General features: G+C 43.9%; 1 protein-coding gene across 1 annotated transcript in view; it reads left to right on the forward strand.

Annotated features, from left to right (window-relative positions):
* Positions 1–27000, forward strand: part of VWA3B (von Willebrand factor A domain containing 3B) — a 411842-nt gene that overhangs the window by 258781 nt on the left and 126061 nt on the right. Inside the window, exons 21-23 of the mRNA XM_033949516.1 lie at positions 8877–8995; positions 16856–16906; positions 24776–24995. Of these exons, the coding sequence (XP_033805407.1) occupies positions 8877–8995; positions 16856–16906; positions 24776–24995 (390 nt within the window). The remainder of the gene's footprint in view (positions 1–8876; positions 8996–16855; positions 16907–24775; positions 24996–27000) is intronic.

Below are 27000 nucleotides of genomic sequence, written 5' to 3' on the forward strand. Positions count from 1 at the left end.
TGTATTATTTTTCTTCCTGACCTAAATGCATCTCTGGGAACATATCCCATAAACCAGCTTGAAGTTTATGAGCTATGGAATATTGTATGCACATTTAGCCATATTGAGGTTAGGCAGTTTCAGAACAGCTGAATTAGTAGGGTGATTGGCTTTGAAAATTGTTCTGAAAGACACAAGCTAAGTAGTAGTTCAGAAGAAAATAAAATGAAAACAAGTAGAAATTTTTCTTTGTCCATATTTTAGATTGTGTAAAGCACACAACACACGCACAACAGCAGTGCTCATAAAAAAAAAAAAACCCAACATAAAAAAACATTTAAGGGCTGGCAGGAAGAGTAGGGGCTGCTGGCTCAGCTGCGAACTGACTATTTTTTAATGGGCACTCCTGCCTTATTTTGCTTTCTTGTAGGATATGTCATGTTGCTTTTCAATTATTGCTGCTTTATCCTCCAATCTATCACCTTAGAATTAAAGTAGAGCAATGAGATTACCATAGCAACTCTTCATTAGCATGATGCCAAGAAGCACTTTCAGTTTCCAAGTGACCTGGCACCTTCACCTGAGTTGTCTTGAAGAGATTAATTCATTACAGTTCCCAGAACTCATTACATTACCACAAATGAAAGCTATTCTATATATGATGCTTATTAATGCAAAGTCTGAGCTCCAGTAGCTTTGAAAACATCACCCTAAATCCTTTTAATTAACTACCACAGGTGTCAAAGTCGGTCCTCGAGGGCCACAATCCAACTGGGTTTTCAGGATTTCCCCAATGAATATGCATGCAATCTATTAGCATACAATGAAAGCAGTGCATGCAAATAGATCTCGTGTATATTCATAAGGGGAAATCCTGAAAACCCAACTGGATTGCGGCCCTTGAGGACTGACTTTGACACCTTACTAAACAGTTGTTTGTTATCCTAAAAGTTTTTGAACTCTTCATTGTGCTGTTATATGCCATTCAGTGGGGGCGTTGTCAATGTGGGCTACCAGTAAGACAGGTTATTTTACCACAAGTCATGCTATTTTAATGCAGGGTCTCATCTTATCTAAAATAGCACAACGTGTGGAAAAATTACCCATATTAATGGCAGTCCATATTGAAAACCTCCCTCCTTATTTTGCATGTTCAATCCTTGAGATCACTGGTCAACATTATATTGATTTATTATACCCTAAGGGGCTCATAATCAAAAGAGAAAAATGTCCAAAAACTGGCCTAAGTCAGCACTTGGATGAACATTTCTCAAAAATGTCCAAGTGCCGATAATAAAACTGGGTTTTGGCCATATTTCTAAACGACCTAGGCCTTCATAGTGCCGCTGAACGACCAAAGTTAAACGGGGCATTTCGTGAGGAGTGTCGAGGGCGGGAGTTGGGCGGGATGTGGGCCAGCTTAGACTTAGTCGTACAGCATGTATAACCGAAAGTTTTACAACAGAGCCTAGACGGAACTTGAACGTTGTGAATTGGTCTAAGTCACAAAAACCCACCTAAAATCACAAGCTAAGCACTGAAACACATAAAACAGACCCCCATACACTACCCCAGTAATCAACGAACCCCTCCATAAAAATTTTTATCACAACTTTAAAATTCAGCCTTCAGACCATCATCACCTGGCCGCCTGGCATAGGAAAGCCTTGTTGTCCAGCACAGGGGCAGCTTAAGTCAAGATGGGTGGGTTAGGGACCCAAAGAGAGGAGGACCCATGCCCATAAGCCCCTATAATCACTGCATTGATACTTAAACATGTGCACTCCCCTATACACCCCCAAAACCCTTTTGTACTGGCATATAAGTGGCTCCTGCAGCCATAAGGGCTATTGGGGTGGTAGATAAGTGGGTCTAGGGGATTCTGGAGGTGGTTTGGGGGGCTCACCATAACCTATAAGGGAGCTTTAAGGAGGAGAAGCCATGGCAGCCTTTTTGTGAAGTTCACAGCAGTGCCCTGTAAGGTATACCGCTATTTAGGTGGCATGTCTGAGTGTGCAGTCCATCACTTTGCATACCCCTCCCACATCCAACAGGGCTTGTTCTAGGCGTTTTGGACTTGGACGGAAAGTTGGACAGAAATGTGGTATAAAGATGGACGATTTAATGGCTTGGACAATCAGATCGGCAGGACGTATAATTAGACGATTTTCGAAACAAAAAAAAAGTTGGACGTATCTTTCGAAAATGTGTCTTAAGCTGTTTTTTACTTTGGACGACTTGTGAGATGGACGTAAACGGACTTAGACATCTCTTTCGATTATGCCCCTCCATGCATATTCCAATATAGATATACATAGTATAAAATCACACACGAAAGAAAAACATCAAAATTTCTCTATATCATCATATTGCAGTATCTTGCTCTTATCCCTCAAATAAACCAGGAACAACCTTCAAAAAAGGCAAACCCAAATAATTATGTTTTCAAGAAGTTCTTGAACTGCCCTATAATACTGCACAAGAGTAAATTCCCCTCTAACTTATTCCACAAACAAGGACTAGCTATCAAAAAGGTCTATATATCAGCATAATATATTCTGACAGATCTCTGTCAATAGCTGCATACTGTTCTCTAACCTTAAACATCACCTCAGCTGATAATGTAAAATCACGTGGGACAAACGGTATCTTCTTTAACACTATGGGCTCCTTTTACGAAGCCGCGTTAGTAATAGCGTGCACTAAACTGCCGGCCTTGCTAGACGCTAACGCCAGCATTGAGCTGGTGTTAGTTCTAGCCGCGTAGCGTGGGTTTAGCGTGCGCTAAAAAGCTGCATGCGCTAAAAACGCTAACGCGGCTTCGTAAAAGGAGCCCTATATGACGAAGAAGCATCAGGACCTTATACTCAACCCGAATTGCACTGGTAACCAGTGCAGCAGCTTTAAAATCAGGCTAATTGTATAAATCCAGTATTCCCCACTATAAGCCGCGCTGCTACATTCTGAATTACTTGCAATGCTGTGACTCGACATGCTGCCATTTCTAAAAAACAGTAATCAATTTCACCAGCACCATGGATTGCAGCACTGTCTAAAGTCATGAGAATTGAGAGGAACATCAATGAAATGCTTCATGAGACATTAAAGATTTCCAGCAATAAGGAAGAAGAGGCCATGTTTGAGGGAGGACAGCTAGATTTAGATTACAGGACCCTCAGGATCAACATTGAATATCGTATCTTCATTATATGTCAGTTTTTCATATGTTCTACTCCAGGGGTCAAACTCAATCACAATAAGGGGGCCGAAATCCAGAACACTGGCTAAGTCATGGGCCAAACCCCACCCAATCTCCACCCCAGACCCCGCCCCCATAATAATACTAATTATAACACCATTTTTTCCATTCATTTTTCATATTTACACACACAATATAATCTTAGTAACACATAATGGTAATGGTTAACCACAAAATTAAACTACACAAAACACACTGTATAGTTCTCAACATTCATTCCTACCAGAACACAGATAACCCCTATGCAAATACGGGACCAAAAACTAAAAGTACTAATATATTTAAATAAAACACACCCTAAGATTCAAGATTCTACATGCAGTACAACCCCCAGAGAAAAAGAAACCAATGTATTTCTTCCTGAGCAGTGCAAAAGATAGACAGCAGATTAAAATGCTCAAAATTGACACAATTCAAACACTAACTTGAAAATAAAACCATTCCCCCTACCTTTGTTGTCTCCCTATATGTTGTGCCTCCTTCCATTGGGTGTCTAACCTTCTGGCCAGCTCCAACCTGGCTGTTTTATGTGGTCTGCGGTCCAATGCCCTCAGGTGTCATCTTGTGTCCGGTTCCCTCCTCCTCATAGCCCTAGTGTGCACGGAGCCGTGTGCAGCAGCTCCTCGTGTGTCCTGCACTTGAACTGGAAGCCTTCTCTCTGACGTTGCAATGTCAGAGGGAATGCTTCTTGATGAGGTGTGGGACGCACGAGGAGCCACTGCATGCTGTGAGGAGGAGGGAGCCGGCTACAAGGTAAAACTGGGGGCATTGGACCGCGGGCCGCATAAAACGACCAGGCAGGCCGGATTTGGCCCGCAGGCCTTGAGTTTGACACCTGTGTTCTACTCTATAAGACAGACTTAAAATCTCAATATATATACTTTGGAGGAAAGGCGGGAGAGGCGGGCTAGGATAAAGATGTTTAAATACCTACATAGCATAAATGCACATGAGGTGAGTCTCTTTCAATAGAAAGAAAACTCAGGAATGAGGGTGCTTAGGATGAAGGTGAAAGGGGATAGATTCAGAAGTAACCTCAGAAAATACTTTTTCAAGGAAATGGTGGTGAATGCTTGGAATGACCTCCTGATGGAAGTGGTGGAAACAAAAAAATATATTGAATTCAAAACATCTTTGGACTATTATGTTGGATCTCTAAGGGAGAGGAGGGTATAGTAGATGGCATGGTTAGGCAAACTAGATAGTAGACTAGGTAGACCATATTGCTTTATCTGCCTTAATTTTTCTATGTTTCTATGTCATATGAGGATAACATTGGTTTTAAACGACTTAAATGAAATTAAAATGCAGACAACCATAGTTGCATTTTAAGTTTACAATCTGTTATCTCATGATTTTCTTCTTATCTTTCCCATCGCACTTTTAGTGTAAGCTCTAGAGCAGGGATACCCAAAAAGTCATAACAGGCCAGCAGCGACTGCAGAAGCGCTGGGCCCACCAGCCTTCCCCCTGATGTCACGTCAATTCTGACATCGGAGAGGAAGTTCCGGGCCAGCCAATTGCTGCCTGGCTGGCCCGGAATTTCCTCTCCGATGTCAGAATTCACATCGAGGGGGGGGGGGGGAGAGGGCTGGTGGGCCCAGCGCTTCTGCAGTCACTGCTGGCCTGTTGTGGCATCGGGAAACATGGAGAACTGGGCGGCAACGGCGGCTTAGGGGCCTGTTCCCAGACAGTTGCGGTGGCAGGGAGAAAGAAAGGACAGACAGAGAGAAAGAAAGAAAGACAGACAGAAAGAAAGGGGGGCAGGGAGAGAGAAAGAAAGAAAGGGGAGGGGGAAGGGAGAGAGGAAGAAAAAGTTGGGGGAGGGAATGGAGTGTGTCGGGTGGCAGGGGGCGGGCAGGCAGGGAGAGGAAGAAAATGTTGGAATCATGGAAGGACAGAGATATTGATTTGGAAATGGAATGAGGTCTGGAGGAGAGGAAGAATGCAGGAGGCAGAAAAAGGGAAGAAATATTGGATGCACAGTCAGAAGAAGAAAGTGCAACCAGAGACTCATGAAATCACCAGAAAACAAAGGTAGAAAAATGATTTTATTTTCAATTTAGTGATCAAAATGTGTCCATTTTGAGAATTTATATCTGCAGTCTATATTTTGCACTATGGCCTCCTTTTACTAAAGTGCAATAGCGGTTTCTAGGGCAGAGAGCTTATGAGCATCGAGAGGAGTGCGGGGCATTCAGCGCAGCTACCTGTGCTAAAAACCGCTATTGCAGTTTAATAAAAAGGGAGGGGGTATATTTGACCATTTTTGTATAGTTGTTACTCAGGTGACATTGCATATTTTAAAGTCATCTGCCTTGACCTCTTTGAAAAAAAACCCAAATATAAATGATAATTAACATTTTCTCTGCATACAGTGTGCTTTGTGTTTTTTTAAATTTTATTGTTGGTAGATCATTTTGACTTGGTCATTTTAAAAGTAGCTCGCAATCCAAAAAAGTGTGGGCATCCCTGTTCTAGAGGATCCTCATCTGTCACCATTTTGCTATTGGTCAGTGTACCTCAGGACTCTGTCCTGGGACCTCTTCTTTTTTCTTTTTCTTACTGATTAGTACCGTATATATTCAAATATAGGATGAGCTTTTTGTGCCAAAAAAATGGCCCCAAAATTGGGGTCACGTCCTATATTTGGGTCATCACCCAACCCCCTCCCTGACTTAATGCAGGCCTCTGATAGGCCAGGTCAGGAGAGATCCCTCCCATCTCCCGGTCTGGCCGATGCAAATAATTTTGTTACCCCCCTCCCCCCACGTACCTTTCAGGTTACCCCCGGTACCTTTTTAGTTATCCCTGGTGGTCCAGCGGTGTATGGGCAGGACCGCACTCCTGCCCTGCGCACCTCCTTCGACTCGCTGATCAGGGCTCAGGGCTCGCGGCACACAGACACGCAGGAGCGAGCTTCATAAGCTCCCACGCGCTCTGCATTGCTAGCAGAATGGCTGCACCGATTCTCATGAGAGTCATGGGACCTGGCAACAGCCATTCTGCTAGCAGCGCAGGGCCAGTGGGAGCTTGAGAAGCTTGCTCCTGCGTGCCTGTGTGCCACGAGTCCTGAGCCCTGATCAGTGAGTCAAAGGAGGTGTGCAGGGCAGGAGTGCGGTCCTGCCCATATACCACTGGACCACCAGGGATAACTAAAAAGGTAAGTGGGGGGGGGGGGGGGGGAGATAAAAAATAATTTGCATCGGCTGGGCCGGAAGATGGGAGGGATCTCTCCAGTCCTGGCCCGGCCTACCACTAGACCACCAGAGGTGGAAGAGAAGGTGGGACAGGGTGCAGAGCCTAGCAGGGAGGGGAGACAGGGTGCAGTGCAAACCCGTTAAGTAGTGAGGGGGGCTAGCTGCATAGCCTGGCTGGGGGGGGGAGGGGAGGGCTGGCTGCATAGCCTGGTAGGGCAGGGAGGGAAGGGGGCTGGGTGCAGAGCTTTGCAGGGCATTAAGGGAAGGGGTCTGAGTGCAGAGCCTGGCAGGGGAGGGCATGAGGGAGAGGACACTGGGTGCAGGGCATGGCACTTGAATATTAAGCCCCCGTCTTATATTCAAGTCAACAATTTTTCCTCCTTTTTGGGGGGAAAATGGGGGTCTTGGCTTATATTCAGATTGACTTATATTTGAGTATATACAGTAATACTTTGTAAGCTCTTCTGTTCATGTCCACTCTCTCTCTCTTAGCCCTGTTCCCCTCTGGTCCAGCCTGCACTCTAAAATAAATGCTTTCCTCTGCTTTGTTTCAGGAATGACTGCAGAGTTAGCTCTCCAGCCCCCATTTCTCTTGCTGCCTAACTCTTACCCTTTCCATCACTGCCTCTGGCTGGCTTACTGTAGCCCATCCCAAACAAGCCTACTAGCATTGCTTTTTATTTAATCCCAGCCCTTTCTGGGCAGCGCGTGCCGCTGGTGCGTGAGCAAATGCTCCTTAGTGTGCTCCTTCGTGCACCTCTTGAGGGCACCTCCCTTTTCTTACTTCCATACTTTTTATATGATTGTTTCCTTTCTCTATTCCTGTCCTTATGGCCTTATGGCTCCAATTCACTTTCTGCTTCTCATACTCACTCTCCCTCTCAAAGAAAAGAAGAAAGGAGGAGGAAAACAACCTCTCCTCTTCCCCTAACACAGGATCTTTTATATCTTTTTTATATCTTGAGCTATACCCTTATTTGAATGAAAAGTCCCACAAATTTCATGTTCTTGTGTCCTAAGGCAAACTGATGATGCAGTCTTCTGGTGGGGTGTAAGAGAACTCTCACACCTGGCCCTTTCTTATTGGTCTAGGTTGGCTCTACCCCTGCAATCCCTCTATTCTTTGGGTACTTGAATCAATATGTCATGCTCCATCTCTAGCAGAATTCAAATCCAAGCTAAAAGCCCACTTTTTTTAAAAACTCCTTTCAACTCTTAACTCCCACTCACTGCTGTCAGATACCTACACCCATTGTATCATTTCCTCTACCAGAATCTTTCCAACCCTGAGATATCATGTCTGTCTGTCCAAATTAGTTTGTAAGCTCTTTTGAGCAGGGACCCTCTATTGTTTGTTAAATGTACAGCACTGCGTATGTCTTTCAGTGCTATAGAAATGATAAATAGTAGAAGTAGTAACTTATTGGTCCAGCTCAACACAGACCATCAGCCCTGTCCCAGAAATTATTAGCTTATCTAGATCACTATGAGTTTTATAACCTCAGATACCATGTCATCTACAGGGGACAGAGTCATGTCATCCATCCTGCAACATATATCTTACATTGGCTATGCCTCAGTTCTTCTCAAACATGTACTGTATGGAGTTCCAATTCAAAAAGAGTGATTTGGAAAAAATAACTGAATAGCAATCAAAGGTGAATGCCATCCTGAAAAAAAAAAAAAAAACCCAACTAGGCTTACCACATAAGCCTTTCAGATATCTCAGAGAGAGACCACATCCCTATCTGCCATTTTTAAATTAATGTCTATTCCTCTGCTATCCCAAAATTCATATAAAAACATATTTAAGAAATTTAGACCTAACAACTTAAACAGCCAGGCCTGTGTGTGATCAGCTGGTTCCAAAAGTATATTGTTCCAACATACAATATATATTGTCCATAAAATCCTGTTTGTGTTGTTTTCCATGAGTCCTGAAAGAGTGTTTTGACCCCTGAAGCAGGCACATCTTTTGCTGAAACACAGTGCCATGTTGGGTCTCCTGTATTTACTTGTTTTTCTAGATTTATACAATAAATATGTCAGTTGGCTACTTGGAAGTCTGTTGTTCATCTCTACTTTTTTCATCACGTTTTCCAGTGGGGTTTTCACTGTGGATTTGGTTGCAAGTCACTTAGACCTCTATTGCCTTGGGTACAAAATTAGACAGGGAAATACCTAGTGAATTTGAATGTCACTCACCTTGAGCTACCACAGAAAAAGGTGTGAGCCAAATCCAAACATATAAATAAGAATAAAAATGTACATCGGATTGTTCCTGCATATGCTTTGCTATGTATCTATGGTGGCCAGCTTAGCGGAGTGCACTTTATATGTGTAATAATGGGTTTCATATGTCGAAAGCCTTTCTAAAATTATCTACCAGATTGACAACCTATGAAATGGAATGTTTGGTTTTTGGTTTTCTGTTGTAGGTGTTACCTTTGGCCCATGTTAGTGGCAACAGAAATCTCATCACATTAGTTAATCCCCAGGCTGTGAACCTTGAGAACTATAAACAGAAACTGGTGCAGGTCATCAAGTCTTATAAACGGTAAGCTTGTTTTCTTGAAAGCATTCTTTACCATAATGAAACTGCTTTTATTTTCTAGTTACAATTATGCAGAGTGAGGTTGAATGCAATCGAAGTTTGATTGGGTGGTAATGGAAGAAAGCACTTTTAGCATGTAAAGCTTGTTTTGCACACACAAATGGGCAATTCCCTGGCTGCATATGCTCATAAAAAGTATATACAAGGCAAGATGATTTTCATCAGCAGCCAGCTCTCTTTGGGACCCTTTTACTAAAGATGTGGCAAAAGTAGCCTTAATTCGCCCCTTCTATGGGTCTTTCCCACATAAGACAACTTTTGCAACAACTGGAAAATAGCTGATATCCCCATTTTCTGAATTAATGACCCCGCACTAATTTTTCCCTTAGCACACAGCCATTTAAAAAAAAAAAACTTACTGTGTGAGCCCCTACCACCATCTGTTTTGTAGGCACAAAACCGATTTCTTTTGAGATTTGTAATTTATTAAGTCACTAGGACACCAGCATGAGTTGATGGCACCGAACAACAACAAGGACCCCTGTACTAACTGTGCTAATGAATTAGCATATGGCAATGCCTCATATGCTAACTGATTAGCCCTGTCATGCTCACTTTCCAAACCCCTAACACACCCTTTCCTAGAAAATCTAAAAACTTTTTTAGCACGTGGTTTGCATGCGCAAATTGGTCATTTTACTGTGGGATGCCAGTGCATGTTCCAGTTAGGCTTTACTACAGTTTAGTAAAAGAACCATTTATCTCTTTTATATGTGAAAATATTTTTTGCGTACTTTAAGAAGAAAGATGCTTTATACTTTTGATATATAGTTTATATCAGGGGTCTCAAAGTCCCTCCTTGAGGGCCACAGTCCAGTCGGGTTTTCAAGATTTCTCCAATGAATATGCATGAAATCTATGTGCATGCACTGCTTTTAATGCATATTCATTGGGGAAATCCTGAAAACCTGACTGGAGGGCTTCAATGGCTGGGAGGGTGTAGATGGGCTGGAGTAAGTCTTAACAGAGATTTCGGCAGTTGGAACCCAAGCACAGTACCGGGTAAAGCTTTGGATTCTCGCCCAGAAATAGCTAAGAAGAAAAAAAAAAAAAAAAATTTAAATTGAATCAGGTTGGGCAGACTGGATGGACCATTCGGGTCTTTATCTGCCGTCATCTACTATGTTACTATGTTATATGTACACACACATATACAGCTCCTTTTATCAAGCTGCGCTAGAGGTTTTTAGCATGGGTTGGCACGGTAAGTATTCCAATGCTCATGAAAAAGTGAATAAACTGGTCAGCGGCCATTTCTGGCCAATTAAATTTGCTTTGACTATCAACCAAAAAGAGTTTAAAAAAAACAACACACAAGGAACATGTGCACTTGTACACAATCATGTAGGCATTCACAGAGGTATAGACTGCAGAATATAAACAGGGTTGCAATTCACATGTGCAGTTATAGAATGTTTGAACATGTGTAGTGTACCCCCACATAGTTGCACCTTTTTCAGAGGACAGTAATAGTAATTGGGGGACAGAGCACCCTGGGCACCATCTTTGGGGGTGCCAGTGCTGGTGCCTCTTCTACCCCCCCCACCCGAATACCTGTGACAAGGTGGAGTTCCTGTCACTGACCAGTGGAGGGAGCTTGAGCAGTAGAAAAGAGTTGGGCAGACTGGATGGACCATTCGGGTCTTTATCTGCCGTCATCTACTATGTTACTATGAGTTAATTTACATAATATCCTGCAAAGGCTGACAGGAGCTGTCCACACCCTGAGGGAATGTGGTTCTGAAAAGAGCAAAGAGCTGGGAAAATCAGAAGCTCTTTCGGGAGAAATTCTGGCCTCTGGCCTAGTCTTCGGTAAGTTTGTTAGACCAGCCTGCCCAATAGACCTTGGGGCTGACCAGGAAGGTATCACCGGGTTGATGACCGGCAGAGGGCTTGATGGTGGTGTGAGAGATCAGGGGAGTGAGTGATAGAAGAGTTCTCACAGAGAGTGGCTGAGGAGCTTGAAGAATTCTTCAGGGAGACCAAGTGATTGAGTGACAGGAGAAATCTTCATGAAGAGAACCAGAGAGTCCTCAGTGTGTATGTCTGGAATAAGATGACTGAGGAGCTGGTCCTCAGTGCGTGCATCCAGGAGAAGACAACTGAGCGACTAGAGAAGAGGGTCTGGAAGAAGGAGTAGCCGTAGAGCCTGCAGCCCAGACGGGACTCAGGCTTGATGACCGGCGGTGGGACCGATGAAGTTTCCAGGACTCGTGGGGACCCAAGAGGCCAGGGAGTGTAGAGAAGAGTATTTGGAAGAAGGAATAGCCAGAAGGCCTGGTAGAGCCTGAAGCCCAGATGGGGCTCAGGCATGATGACCAGCAGTGAGACTGATGAAGTTTCCAGGATCCATGGGGACCCAAGAGGCCAGAGAATGTAGGGACCGGTGGTGGCCAGACAAGAAGAGCTAGAAGAGTCCAAAGTCCAAGGTTGAGGGGGGTCTGGCAAGTGACTCGCGGTGGGACTGGTGGTGACCATCGGAGAGACTGATAATGGCACTGGAAGCTTCCAGAAGAGCCCAAGAAAAAGCAGCCTGACAGACCCGGAAAAATGTTGGCCAGCAGAGGGACCAGTGGGTCTGGTGGTGACCAGCGGAGAGATCGGTACTGGTACCAGAAGCTGCCAGAAGGCCCAGAGGGTCAATGAAGGGTTGGGAGAGGACCTAGAAGCACCTGAAAGAACCGTGGCATCCAGGGAGGACTTGGTGATGACCAGGAGGGTCTGGAGGAACCTGGTGAGGAGTTTTAAGAATGTGTGAATGATGTGGTGTTAACTGTTGTATTTTAACAGTCTCAGTGAAGCACGAGGCAGACTGGAGAGTACTTGGGAACAGATGTGTGATGAATATTGACCACTCAGTCCGATCACATGATGACAATACCTCTTGAAATGTTCACCGGTGTGAGCAGCATCTTCCACCTACTATTTGCACCGGCCTCAGCTCTCTTCTGACATCACTTCCTGCTGTAGACAATTCCTGGTCATCACTGAGTCCTCCCTGACTCTAATTCTTCTCCGGGTCCTCTCCAGCCTGTCATTGGCCCTCCAGGTCTTTGGGTATCTTCCAGTATTTATCAATCTCTCTACTAGTCGCCACTGGCCCCGCCAGTCCCTCACCAGTCACCATCAACCTAGGATCTCAAACTGTTCTTACTACTTGTGGGTCACTGCCAGTTCTCTGATCCCTGGCCTTTTGGCTCCCCATGGGTCCTGGACATTCTTCACCGTTTCTCCAGTAGAGTTTGAGCCCCTCTGGACTCTAAGCTCTACTGGGCTGTCCAGCTACTCCTTCCAGACCCACTCCCAGTCACTCAGTCATTTTTTCCTGGACACATGCCCTGAGGACTCACCCTGATGACTCCTTCCAGTTGCTCATTCTCCTGGTCACTCACACAATTCCATCAGGCCCTCTGCAGCCCTCAAGCTTGAGCCCCCCTGGACTCCAAGCTCTACTGGGCAGGCCGGTATATCAAGCATACCAGGTATATCAGGCCAGGCCGGTATATCAGGCCGAAGCCAGCATTCCTCCCCTCGAGGGTTGCTTGGCTCTCTGGCTCTGGAACTGCCCTTTACAGCACCCTACTTCACTCAGGGTGAGTGGAAAGCTCTCGGGAGTCTTTGCAGGATCTTATGCAAATTAGGACCTTCTATCTGCTGCTAAGGCTTCTCCCTGCTGGCCTATGACAGGAACTTCACCCTGTCACACTGACCCACAGAAGTTACTATTCTGAATTACACACATTTATTGCAATCTTACTCTTACCTATATCCTAGAATGATCACTTGCTTATTGTATCATAATCTCATAATTCCATTGCATACCTCTGTGCACTTTGAGGAAATAAGGCTAACTACCTTTACAGTTGTAGTCTCATAAATTCTTTGAGCAGGTATCAATTTGTATACCATGGGGCTGGTTTAGTCCTATTTTGCCTTTATATAACAGCCTTAAAGAAGTGCCCTTTTATAAAACTGGTCCCGTAACAAGAGAGAAGGCATATTAATGAATCGGAGCATAAACACAGCTCTGCATATATATGCCATATTAATCACTAGGAAACAAGAGTTCAGAAAATGAAACAGTAATAAATTATTTTTTATGCCACAAATAATTCATATTCGGTATTCATGTTATGGATCAAGTCCTGAATAATATCCACATGTTAACATATTTTAAGAATTAAAGAAAAAGATGATGACATAATTAAAGAAATTAAAATGTTAGCAATGCCCTAGTGAACAGCTATAGCTCTGTTCAAAATAGTCAAGCATAATGTAAGAGACAGTCAAAACAGACCTTTCCCCTATTCTCTTTAACATCTACATGTCCTCCCTGAAACTCTTTCAACTATCCTCCCTGGAAACAATCTACACTTATGCAGATGACATCCTTGTCCTCCTTGAGACTGACCAGAACCTCACCAACCTCCAAGAAAACATTACAGCTTGCATAATGAGACTCCGTGCCTGGTCCCTCTCGGTAAAGATGAAACTAAACGAATCTAAAACAAAACTACTCTGGCTCGGCCCAAAATTCGAACACCTGCCCACACTTTTCACACTACCCACAGGCGATAAACTACAGCTCGAGTTCTCATGCAAGGTCCTTGGTATCACTATCGATTCCTCTCTCTCCCTCAATGACCACCTCAACTCCTTGGCAAAATCATGCTTTTTCAGCCTTCACATGCTGAGGAAAGCTAGATCCTACTTCAGCCAACAACACTTTGCCATCCTTGTCCAATCCATCATCCTCTCCAAACTAGATTACTGCAATCTAGATTACTTAAATCTATCAAAAAAAAGTATTCTAAGACTCCAGCTAATCCAGAATACTGCAGCCAAACTGATCTTCTCAAAACGCAAGTCTGACCATGCCTCCCCACTCCTTGCCAAACTTCATTGGCTCCCAATAATCTCCAGAAACCATTTCAAATGTTCCTGCCTGGCTTTCAAGATCATTCACGGAATCCTGCCTCCTTTTATCCCACTGTCTTTCAACTCCTCCAGTCCCAACTCCTCCAGAACTGCCCAAAGGCTTAAACTAGCCTTCCCCTCTCCACGCGGCATCCACTATTCAGGCAAACTGGGAAAATCCCTTCTCTTCAAAATCACAGGTCTTTGGAACGACCTCACCACCCCGCTGCGGAACCTGAGCTCCCTTCAGTTATTCCACAAACAACTGAAAACCTGGCTTTTCAGCAAATTGTAGCTCTATCCTTCCCCCCTTTCTCTCCCCCCTTCTACACATAAGTTCATGTAATCCTTTTTTCTTCTTCTCTACCCACTATTTTAAGTTCTTGTAAACTGTGTCGAGCTCCATTCTCATGGAGATGATGCGGTATATAAACTTAAGGTTTAGATTAGATTAGATTAGGAGAAAGCAGCAAAACACAAATAATTCCCTGAAGAACTGGAGATTTTTTTAAAACTTTGTATTTCTTTATGTCATCACTGAAACTCATTGCATCTTTTAAAGTGGATTTGGAGATATAAAGCACTTAGACTCACAAAGTTCCATAGGTTATTATGTAACTTTGCAAGCATAAGTGCTTTGAAAATGAGCCCCTTGATAAACAAGGTCAGTATGAATATATGGGTGCTGACTAATATGAATATGGAGAATGCTGAATTTCTCAGTTTGTCATAAGTGCAGTGCTAGGCACAGAGAACTTATTATTTAAGTGTTTCTAGGCACAGAGTTGATGGAACATGATACAATATATTGGGCAATGAGTAGATGTCAATAGATCAAAGCAGAAATTCTCAACACAGTCCTTGGTCAGGTTTTCAGGATACCGATAATGAATATGCAAATCTCTCTCATGCATATTCATTGTGGATGTGGGATTGAAACCACTGGACCAGAGCAATTTGATGAAGCATATAGATACAATACTTGAACTAGCAGAGGAGATTTAATTAAATTTAATGTATTCATTTACATTCTGCCCTTCTAAACCCAACAATCCATTCAGTGATTTAAAAAATAAAATATTTAGGTATGTATTAAAATTTTAATCATTTGTGTCACACTACCAGGTGTATATGCAGCACTTTGAAGCTTATAATCTGATAAAACAGATTAATGAACAATAATGCACTAATATGTCAATAAATTCATTTAAGTAGCACAAATATGTAACATTGAATCAAACCATAAACAGAAAACCCTAACCTTGCATATAATAGAAGCAGTAGCCATATCAAAAGAATTAGATATTAACATTTGAAAATGTGTCTCCAAAATGATATCAAAATCATCATAATATTCCTCTATTTGTCTCTGCTGTAGTCTAGAGCACTATTGTCCTAAGAACCTATGGCCCTTATTTTAGAAGTTCTATTTGTGTTTGGCCTCTGAAAACTGGCATTTAGACATCAATATTGCATGGATCATGATTTTTTAAAGTCAGATATGGATATGTAAAATTGCAGTAAGGAGATGTGGTCTGGGCATGTTTTAGGTGGGACTAGTGAGAAGCCAAAATATGGACTTCCAACTTCAGAAAGAGAAGGAACATCTATGTCCAAAAAGATGGACCTAAGACTTGGCATGTCCAGGTTACAGAAAAGTGCTCTGATTGTGCAACTGTTCACTGGAGAGATTAAGGCAATCCTCAATCTCACAGTGGTTGCTGTCTTTCTGTCTCACCTGAATTTGAAACTATAAAGGCTGTATGACAGCTTCAGAAATCATGAATGTTCATGTACTAAATTTATTTTTAAAATTGACATCATAATAGATCTTCATGCAGAGTTCTAGAACAGCCTAATAGTTAGTGCAAATGGCTGAGAACCAAGGAATATATCAGCTCTTTGTGATTTAATAGTGATTAAAAAAATCTTAATCCATAAAAAATATAACTCCAGTAAATTTGTAACAAAAAATAGTAAGAATGTGTTGCAGCAGTATAGAAAAACAGCAGCCACTTATTAAATAGAATCATATAAAAAATGTAAATACATACCAAATGGATTATGATTCTTTTTATGGGCAGCTGACATTTTTCTATGCTAATGAAACATATATTCTTATGTTTTTCATTAAGGTTTTACAATAGTTATGGCTTTATGGATTTAAATTTTTTTAGATTGAATTGCTATGTATTCATTTTATTTTTTAATTATTTATAATTATATTTATATGGTTTTATGTTTGTTTTTCATTTCTTTATCAATTAACCCCTGATGCAGCCTTCATGTAAAACATGACCATATTGGGTTTTATTCTTGACTTTTGAATTATTTCTGGATAAACATGACAGTTTTTATCTGGTTTCTGACTTATTATATTTTAGTGCAGTTTCGTTATTTTCTCCACTTGACCAGTCATAGCGCCAGCCTCTCCTATGCAATCGTAGAACTGTCCTACAGTAGACTAAATCACTAATGCCATGTTTCAGACTGGTTTCCTGTGGCAGTTTTCCAAAGCTGCTTTCTTTCAGGAATGGTGATTAATTTGGATGGCATTTAATCTGGCCTGTTGCTTAGTGAAGATTGCTAGGTGCTGGATTAAGATCTCTGCTGAAATCCTAGTAGTGATTGCTGTAAGGCCCCTCAGTGACCCTGAAGTAATCATATTGCCACTTGATGGAAGTTTCTATTTTCTCATCTCTTTATGCAGATGGTAATTTCATAGTTGAGTGATGAATATGCAGTCCGACACCGCTATGCTCTCAGAATACAAATCACCCCAGATATGTCCTTCAACATGATATTCTGTTTATTTTTTGTTATGATAATGAACCATGCTTAATTTATTCCTTCATTGGTCTCATAAATTATATTATTTTTAAATAGGCGCTTAAATCTAATTGTTTGGAGAGCATTATCTCAGGAGGAAAGAGATAGGTAAGTTCTTACATCTTTGTTTTCTGAAACTTGAAATTAAAATAATGAACACATCAAACTAGTTGTACTGTGGGTACAATTTGATAGTATTTCATCACTTTAAGTAAACTGTGAGGGTAATTTTCAAAGTCACTGAGAAAGGTAAATTACGATTTACCTTCCTAAACCAGCTGTCTGAAAATTGCCCTCAATTCACCAAAAACATGAGGGCTGATTACAGCTTGCATAATTTTAGTCATACTTAGAGGGGATGTTCCCAGGAGCATGCTTAAATCAGACAAGAAAAGTACAAATGTAGATGGCAAAAATCTACTCACAGAAAAAGTGGGTGCAAATGGCCATGTGGAATATGTACCCATGGCAGCTGCATAGCAAAATCACATGTATAAAACGCCAGTATAAAAAGTCTGCATGATCTTTATTCCAATGTAGACAGAAAATCGCTCCTCCCTCTGTACATCCTTCCCTTATATGCTTGTACTGTATCATTTAAAGAGATCTGGCCACACACCCTGGTTAGAGTAAAATGAGTATGGACAGTGGTAGAATCACCACTAGGAAAATAAGCACCTATGGGAAATGAACAGAATTAACATGAGAAGGCCTTCCTCTATCTTGACTTCAAAATATTCTTCCAGACAGAGGTGTTCTAATCAATAGTAAGTATCTGGAAGACCAAGCTTTGCTCGGGAAAGTGAGGTGAGTGATTATCAATAAGCTACATAGGAGACAGGACCAATAGGTTATAAGATATCAACCTTAAGTCGCACTCTTCCCTGCAGCATATTACATTACATTATATTAGTGATTTCTATTCTGCCTTTACCTTGCAATTCAAGGCGGATTACATAAGAATTATTAAGATATTAAGAAGTACATATTGTTAAGATATTAAGAAGTACTTAGGGAATAGTTTGAACATTTTCTGGTTTGCTAAGGAGTAGTTGGTATTCCAAGAGGAGTTCGGAGTTTGTTTGGTTTCGTTATATTGGTTTTATGTATTTTTTGAAGAGTGGGGTTTTTGTTTCTTTTTTGAAGGTTTTGTAGTCTGTGGTTGAAGTCAGCAGATCGGTGAGTTGTTGGTCCAGTTTCGCTGCTCTGGTGGACAGTATGTTGTCATACATTTTTCTTTGTTTGACATTTTTGGTTGGTAGGTGTGTGAATATTGTGTGGGTTCTCCTGTGTCTGGTTGAGGTGGATTGAGTTAGTCTATTGTTCTAGTAGGTAGGGCTGTCTCCGTTTATAGCTTTGAATAGTAGGCAGTGGAATTTGAAGTGCTCTCTGGCTTGTATTGGGAGCCAGTGTGAGTCATGGTATGCCTCTGTGATGTGGTCGTATTTTTTTCAGTGAATAGATAAGTCGTAGGGCTGTGTTTTGTATTGTTTGAAGTTGTTTTATTGCAATTGCTGGGCAGGGGAGATATAGTATGTTGCAGTAGTCTATTAGGTCAAGGATCAGTGATTGAACCACGAATGGGATTGAGGCTATGGGTCTGTAGTTGGATGATTGGTCCGTTGCTCCTTTGGGGTATTTTAGGATCGGAGATATGATGATTTTGTTGAGGTCTTGTGGGAACTGGCCATCTGTGAGTAGAATTTGTATCCATTGTAGGAGTAGAGTGCGGAATAGCCAATGGAGGTTTTCTATTCCACACTCTACTCCTACAATGGATACAAATTCTACTCACAGATGGTTGACTAAATTTCCTTAAGAATGTCTGACCAGTGGGTTGCAGTTATCTTCGTATCACTGTCCATGCCTTCCCACACAGCTTGCATTCACTTCAGCTCTGTTCTCCCTTTTACATTTCATATCTCTTCCTTCAGCCTCTCTCCCCTGACAACCCCTTACCTACAGTTTTCTGATTTTGATGTTTTTAACGGTTTCCAGGGATGTAGACAGGTTTCTAGCCTCCAAAAACTCCTTCCCAGAATTTTTTACCCTTTAGGGGGATTCCTCTTTGCCATGGTGGCCATCTTGGATTTTCCTGATTTTGGATAAAAGCCTCCATCTGTCTCAAAAAACCCTCGATTTGGTTTTAAAATACTTGGGATGGACTCCTTCAGTGGATTTACCCCTATCATGCCAGATTTGTGATGGATGGCTGACTAAACAGCGGCCATGTGCTGTGTGCCACAGGGCACGTGAGGGAGGGGCAGGAGCCATGGGCTTAGCCCCATCTGGCACCCTTAAGGCTGAAGGATCATAGAAAGCCCCTTGTATAGGGAAAAGAACCCCTCCAAAGCCTTGGAATAGAGCATATGTGAAGCGCAGGTACTTGGATGCTGTAGAGCCCAGGAAATGTCAAAGTGAAGACTGGAATGGTCGCTAGTCAAGGATTTACCCCAAATTTTGTCAGTTTATTGTAGAAAGCTTACTTATACAGTTGAAGGTCTTTCACAGCAGTTGAGGGGGGCAATGCTGGTTGCGCAAGGGAACGTGTCATCTCTAAGGGTGCTTGCTTCAGCAAAAATTCCTGATCAGGAGCTAGAGAAACAGTTTGAAAATGACTAGGGGCACTGGAAGTCAGATTCTATGCCTTTACTGTCCCAGAGTGAATCTTCTGGAGGATTTGGGGTCACAAATGTAGACTGGAGGCCAGGAGACTGTAATCCCTCTTGAGCAAGGGAAAGACCCGCCTATTTAAAGTGATGGTGATGCTGGATCTTATCCTAGAGTCACTGCAAGAGTTAAACTTGGGGGTTCAAGGATCCAAGATGGCCACCGCTAGCTAACTGCTGCTAGGATGCCCTCAACTTTGCACCTTTACCTCGGATAAGAAATGCTGAAAAGAAGGGGGATAAGCACTGGTGCTGCCTCCCGACGCTCGGTACCCCCATCGGCTACAATCGACGGTTTCCTACGGTGACTGCAATGAGAACAAGAATCGCCAGGGACATGCCCGCTGGGAACGCCGCCAGAGAGTAGCACTGCAGCGAATACCTTAGGACTTGACATCTCTCTGAGCTCTGACGTACGGACGCCACCTCTCCAGCCGCAGCTGCAGGCAGCCAGCTCACCGCGAGATCAGAGTGCAGCCGGACAGGAAGTACTCTCTTCTCGAGAGGCTAGCATGTTGGAGGGCTCGCTGAATGGAACACCTCAGAGAGATTTACTCTCACTACATGATCCTGCGACCGGGACATCTAGTGTTGAAGAAAGACAAGGCTCCATTGAGGTAAACCAGCCCCAAGAACAGACTCTAACCACACAAGCACATTTATTCTCAGTGGTTAAACCTCCACAAGTCACATTAGAAGCTCTTTGGGACTTGGTGGTGAATTTGGGGAATACCCTAAATCCTCAAATAAAAAATTTGGATAGAGAAATAAAAGTACAGAAAGAAAAAATTAACTCTTTAAAACAAGATTTATCTTTGTTAAAGCAGGAAACCAATAAAAAGTTAATAACTGTTAAACAAAACCAAGACCAACCGGTTAAAGATAATTTAATTATGAGGAGGAAATTGGAAGCTCTGGAGAACAATACTCGGGCTAATAACTTGCGGATTGTAAACTTTCCTAAGATTCTATCAATTTCCTCTCGAGATATGATAAAACTATATTTTATGGAGATTCTTAAGATACCTGAAAATTCTCTACCTCCCCTTACAAGGGCTTATTACCTTCCTGTTAAATCTCAAACTCTTCAAAAAGAAAAAGTCGAGGAACCTCAGGAACCTCCATTGGATATTTCCACTATATTGGAACAATCGGACAGAGAAGTGGCTACACCAGTGGGGGTAGGGGGTCGCCGTGGCCAGGAGGGTTTGGGCTCCCTCCTGGCCCGAACAACTAGCGGGGTGGGGGTCGTCAGGGCCAGGAGGACTTGGGCTCCCTCCTGGCCCGAACAACTAGAGAGGGGGGTCACCAGAGCCAGTTGGGGAGTCGGCGGGGCAAGAGGGTTTGGGCTCCCTTTTGCCCCAATCGTGTCGGGGAATCGGGGGGGCAAGAGGGCTTCAGCTCCCTCTTGCCCCGATCGTGTCGGGGGTGCCGCGGTTGGCTGGGGCAAGAGGGCTTGAGCTCCCTCTTGCCCCGATCGTGTCGGGGGGGTCGGGGAGTCGGCGGGGCAAGAGGGCTTGACGTCAGAGAAAGGGTGGGACCACCGGAAGAGGAAGCAGCGCAGGCGCAGGGCTCACAGAAGGGCCGGGACCGCCAAGAGGAAGCAGCAGGACACTGGTAGGAGCTTCTACATGATGGGGGGGGGGGGTCCGGAGGCTGTGGGGGTGCGAGCGGTCCTTCAGGCTGGGGGTGCGGGTGCGGGTGGGAGTGCGTGCGAGCAGTCCTTCGGGGTGGGGGTGCGGAAGCGGGTGCGTGCGTGCGGTCCTTCAGGGTCCTGCGAGCGGTCCTGCGGGGGGGTGAATCGGACGTCGGGGGGAGAACTATGTAAAAAAAATTTTGTACAACGCGCTCACGCGTATAACGTGCAAGGTTATGCGCGGTTTGTAAAAACCACATATAACGCTTGCGTTATCTACGTGAAAATACGGTACAACTGGTACAAAATGCGGTGGTCAGGCTAATTTTTTGGTTGAAGAAGTTCAATCATGTAACGCCTTCCTACCGACTTCTGCATTGGCTGCCGATGGAAGCACGTGTGAGGTTCAAATTTGGATGTTTTTGCTTTAAGGTACTATTCGGATTAGCCCCTAAATATATAACTGACCTTTTCTCTTTCACAACCAACAGACATAAGAGAAGCTCACACTTGAATTTTGTTTCTCCACTGGTTAGAGGATGTAAACAGGGCAGGATTAATTCATCGAGGCCCCCTAGGCACACAAGTACACTGGGCCCCCTGCCCCACCCCACCCCACCATGCGCCCAGGCATAAACAGGAAGCTGCATCAGAGGGAAGCTTTGGACAAGCTGCTTGCACAATTACAGTTGCCGTTGCCTTTCTTACCCGCGTTACTTGCTTGTCTTATTTTCTGTCGATGGGGAGGGGCAGCTTTGCCGATCAGGGTGGGGCTTGCTTTTGCTTTGCTGATCATGGGGGGGGGGCACATTGCTATTCGATGCTGGAGGGGCCCATCGCTGTTTGGAGAAAACAATGTAGATGCCTTCCTTCATCGGGCCCCCCTGACCATTTCGGGCCCTAGGCACAAGCCTACTTGGCCTATTGGTTAATCCTGCCCTGGATGTATATTTAAAAAACATCATCAACATCTTCTCGCCCATCAGGCAGCATTATGGGGTAAAGACCTGGAACAACTGCTTATGCCTACTACTTATGGGGAATTTAGGAAAAACCTAAAAACATATCTGTTCCTGAAGTATTTAGGTAACTGACCTGTACAATCTTAGTCCACAATATCTGATCTGTAGAGCTGTTTATCACTAGCTCAACTTTGTTAATTCTACTCAATCTGTAGCATCTTTTAATCATTGTAAACCGCATAGAACTTTACGGTCCTGCGATATATAAACTTACTAGCTGATGACCCGGCGTTGCACGGGTATTTAATTATAGCAATAACACTGTAAATGGATTCAAATAAAGATACTTTATAGTGGTGAATGAAATTATTGTTTTACAGCTTAATAAAAATTACAATATTCAAATTATAATGTGAAATATTTGACAAAATGAATACAATACAACTAACACAAAACGTGATTATAAACAAAATTTTTAGTTTCACCTCCAGGAGCAAGAACATATAAATTGTTGGGGGAACCCACCCTTGAGCAAGCAACATAGAGTGGTGGGCCGCGAGACCCCCAGAACATATCACCCCAGGTAGTGAGGGATCTGCATACCAAGTTTCGTTCAAATCGGTCAAGCCGTTTTTGAATTACTGTGAGAATGGCAGCTTTTTACATTTTTTCCATTGACATGAATGGGTGAAATCTGATTTTCTGTTTGTAGCTCCGCCCACGTGTGCAGGTGGGCCGCGAGACCCCCAGAACATATCACCCCAGGTAGTGAGGGATCTGCATACCAAGGTGCGTTCAAATCGGTCAAGCCGTTTTTGAATTACTGTGAGAATGGCAGCTTTTTACATTTTTTCCATCGACATGAATGGGTGAAATCTGATTTTCTGTTTGTAGCTCCGCCCACGTGTGCAGGTGGGCCGCGAGACCCCCAGAACATATCACCCCAGGTAGTGAGGGATCTGCATACCAAGTTTCGTTCAAATCGGTCAAGCCGTTTTTGAATTACTGTGAGAATGGCAGCTTTTTACATTTTTTCCATTGACATGAATGGGTGAAATCTGATTTTCTGTTTGTAGCTCCGCCCACGTGTGCAGGTGGGCCGCGAGACCCCCAGAACATATCACCCCAGGTAGTGAGGGATCTGCATACCAAGTTTCGTTCAAATCGGTCAAGCCGTTTTTGAATTACTGTGAGAATGGCAGCTTTTTACATTTTTTCCATTGACATGAATGGGTGAAATCTGATTTTCTGTTTGTAGCTCCGCCCACATGTGCAGGTGGGCCGCGAGACCCCCAGAACATATCACCCCAGGTAGTGAGGGATCTGCATACCAAGTTTCGTTAAAATCGGTCAAGCCGGTTTTGAATTACTGTGAGAATGGCAGCTTTTTACATTTTTTCCATTGACATGAATGGGTGAAATCTGATTTTCTGTTTGTAGCTCCGCCCACGTGTGCAGGTGGGCCGCGAGACCCCCAGAACATATCACCCCAGGTAGTGAGGGATCTGCATACCAAGGTGCGTTCAAATCGGTCAAGCCGTTTTTGAATTACTGTGAGAATGGCAGCTTTTTACATTTTTTCCATCGACATGAATGGGTGAAATCTGATTTTCTGTTTGTAGCTCCGCCCACGTGTGCAGGTGGGCCGCGAGACCCCCAGAACATATCACCCCAGGTAGTGAGGGATCTGCATACCAAGTTTCGTTCAAATCGGTCAAGCCGTTTTTGAATTACTGTGAGAATGGCAGCTTTTTACATTTTTTCCATTGACATGAATGGGTGAAATCTGATTTTCTGTTTGTAGCTCCGCCCACGTGTGCAGGTGGGCCGCGAGACCCCCAGAACATATCACCCCAGGTAGTGAGGGATCTGCATACCAAGTTTCGTTAAAATCGGTCAAGCCGGTTTTGAATTACTGTGAGAATGGCAGCTTTTTACATTTTTTTCCATTGACATGAATGGGTGAAATCTGATTTTCTGTTTGTAGCTCCGCCCACGTGTGCAGGTGGGCCGCGAGACCCCCAGAACATATCACCCCAGGTAGTGAGGGATCTGCATACCAAGGTGCGTTCAAATCGGTCAAGCCGTTTTTGCGTGATCGCGGCACATACACACACACACACACATACATACACACATACATACCTCCGATTTTATATATATAGATTATTATGCAAAATGGGGTTTCACAAATTTAAAAATGTGCACATGATTAGTGAAATCTGGTTGTTGAAATCTGTCAGATTTGTAAGGGAACAAGTAAGAATTCACGAAGAGCCAGGAGGAGACCAGTGGCATGTAGTCAGGGCCTTCAGGGGATTTTCTCCACTCCCTAAAAGCACTACAGTACTCTAAATCTTATTGGTTGAGCAGGCAACAGTCAGATGCTGCTCAGCCAATCAAATTCAGATCAGTACTGTCAGGGTCTTCAGTGGGGTTTGGAGAATCCTCAGCCCAAGAGCCCTGCCATTTTTTGTTTGATGCAGTTTAACTGGTTGAGCAGGCTACCTACTCAACAAAACAAACTGCATCAAGCAAAAGGTTTACACACACACAAAAAGCAGGGCTGTAGAACTGGGGATTCATTGAATCCCCAAAAGCCTTCAATACACGCCACTAGAGGAGACTATTGTAGTGCCTATTACTTCTGTTTTAGCTCACTTTCTTATTTGATTTTAATTGATTTTTGGTATCTTTGTTTTGCTGTAAGGTTTGGGAAAGCAGAACCAATTCCATTTATAGAAAACAAAGAAGCTTTGCTGCAGGCTCTGGACAGGCTTGGTTGGCCCGTTTCTTATGAAGACGTGACACTGTTGGAAGATGAGATCCAGGCAGGGGAAACATACTTTCAGCAGGCCTCTGATCTACAGCAAGCCACAAAAAGTGACCTTCAGAAACCAAAAGCACCAAATGACACTTTGGAGGGAGAGGTGAGCATTACTGCTACTTCATTCAATCATGGCATTTTATCTTTTTACTCATAGGTGCCCCTTATAAGAGGCTTAGGGAGGCTAAGCTTCCCTAGTACCAAGTAATGACTTCCCCTCCCTGCATGAGTTGGTGGCAGTAAAAGCAAATAGGAGGAGTGATCTTTCCTTCCCTTCCCTACCGCTCAGGGCAGGATTAATTCATCGAGGGCCCCTAGGCACACAAGTACACTGGGCCCCCAGCCCCACCCCACCCCACCATGCACCCAGGTGGAAACAGGAAGCTGCGTCAGAGGGAAGCTTTGGGCAAGCAGCACCGCTTGCACAATTACAGTTCCTGTTGCCTTTCTTATCCACGTTGCTTGCTGGTCGTACTTTCCATTGATGGGGGGGTCCACGTTGCTGATCGGGGTGGGAGCCGACATTGCCGCTCGGGGGGCCCGTGTTGCCAATCGATGCTGGAGGGGTTCATCGCCGTTTGGAAAAAACAATGTTGATGCCCTTATTCATCAGGCCCCCCTGAATGAGGGCTACCGCTGTCTCCCCAATTCCACAGGCTGCGCTGTATGCTTGGAACAAGCTGCCCAAATCCTTACAGTGGGCTCAGTCTCTGGCAGTGTTCAAGGCCCAGTTATAAGCGCACCTCTTTGAGAGTGCTTTTGACTCCTAACCCTTCTCACCTTGGGTTCTGCATCCCCAACTCTTTATGTCATGTCTGTCTGTCCAAGTTAGATTGTAAGTTCTTGTGAGCAGGGACTGTCTATAAATGTCAAAATTTACAGCGCTGCGTACGCCTTTCATCGCTATATAGGTGATAAGTAGTAGTAGTAATAGTAGTAGTAGTAGTAAAATGAACAGGAGGGGCAAAAGCTGGGGAAAAGGAAAAATATTCAAATGAGCTGGAAGGACAAAAGCTGTCAAAAGAGAACAAAATATTCTGGGGCGGGCCAGAGGGTGGGGTGAGGTGGAGCAGGAGGTGGGGTAGGGCAATGTAGGGGCACAAAAACAAAATTTGGCCTAGTGCACCAAAACCTCTTGATCCAGATCTAGGTATAAAGAAAGTTTAGAAGCTGGACCAATGGTGGGTGGGAGGATAGACCGAGAAAAGCTGGACCAATAGGTAGGGTGGAAGGGGAGAGGAAAATATTGGATTACTAGTAGTAGGAAGGAGCAATGCTGGACAGGTAGGAGAGGGTATAACAGAGACAAGGGGAGGTGAAGGAAAGCAATGGATGTCTGAGAACCATCTGAAAGAAGAGACAGTTGGTGCCATCACAAACCTTGGAGTATCTGGACCTTCTCTTCGACACCCGGCAGAGTTAGGTGTTTCTTCCCGAGCCACACAGATAGAAACTTCAGCAGCAGATCAGAGATCTCCTGGACCTTCCAGCTCCCATGGCTTGGCATTATCTGCAGGTGCTGGGGCCCATGGCAGCCTCCTTAGATGCAGTCACCTGTACCAGAACGCACTTGTACACTCTACAGGACTCCTTCCTCTCTCGGTGGTCTCCACACCGTCATCCCCTTTAGATGCTGCCACTCCCCTGGATGAAATTAGCTGGCAGCAGTCTGCGTTGGTGGCTTCAGAGGGAGGCTCTCCACCAGGGCAAGCCTCTTCAGATCTTAGAGTGGACAACTCTTATGATAGATGCCAGCCTGATAGCTTGGAATACTCACTGCATGGACTGCTCCATTCAAAGGCAGCAGACTCCATGTCAGAGGCGTTGGCTGATCAATCGTCTGGAGCTTTGGGCAGATTGGCTGATGTTACTCCAGCCCATTCTGGAAGGAAAACTGGTGTGAGAATTCTCAGACAATGCCATAGCGGTGGCATATGTCCATCATCAAGGGGGCACAAGAAGCACTCCCTTGGGCCAGGAAGCTCACCAGCTGTTTCACTGGATGGAGTTACATCTTTGGTCTCTCTCAGTGGCGCTAGTAAACAGGAGTCTACAACGTACAGGCAGACTTTCTCAGTTGTCAGGTCCTGGACCCGGAAGAATGGTTC

Source organism: Geotrypetes seraphini, chromosome 6, assembly GCF_902459505.1.
Source record: "Geotrypetes seraphini chromosome 6, aGeoSer1.1, whole genome shotgun sequence".
Classification (NCBI taxonomy): domain Eukaryota; kingdom Metazoa; phylum Chordata; class Amphibia; order Gymnophiona; family Dermophiidae; genus Geotrypetes; species Geotrypetes seraphini.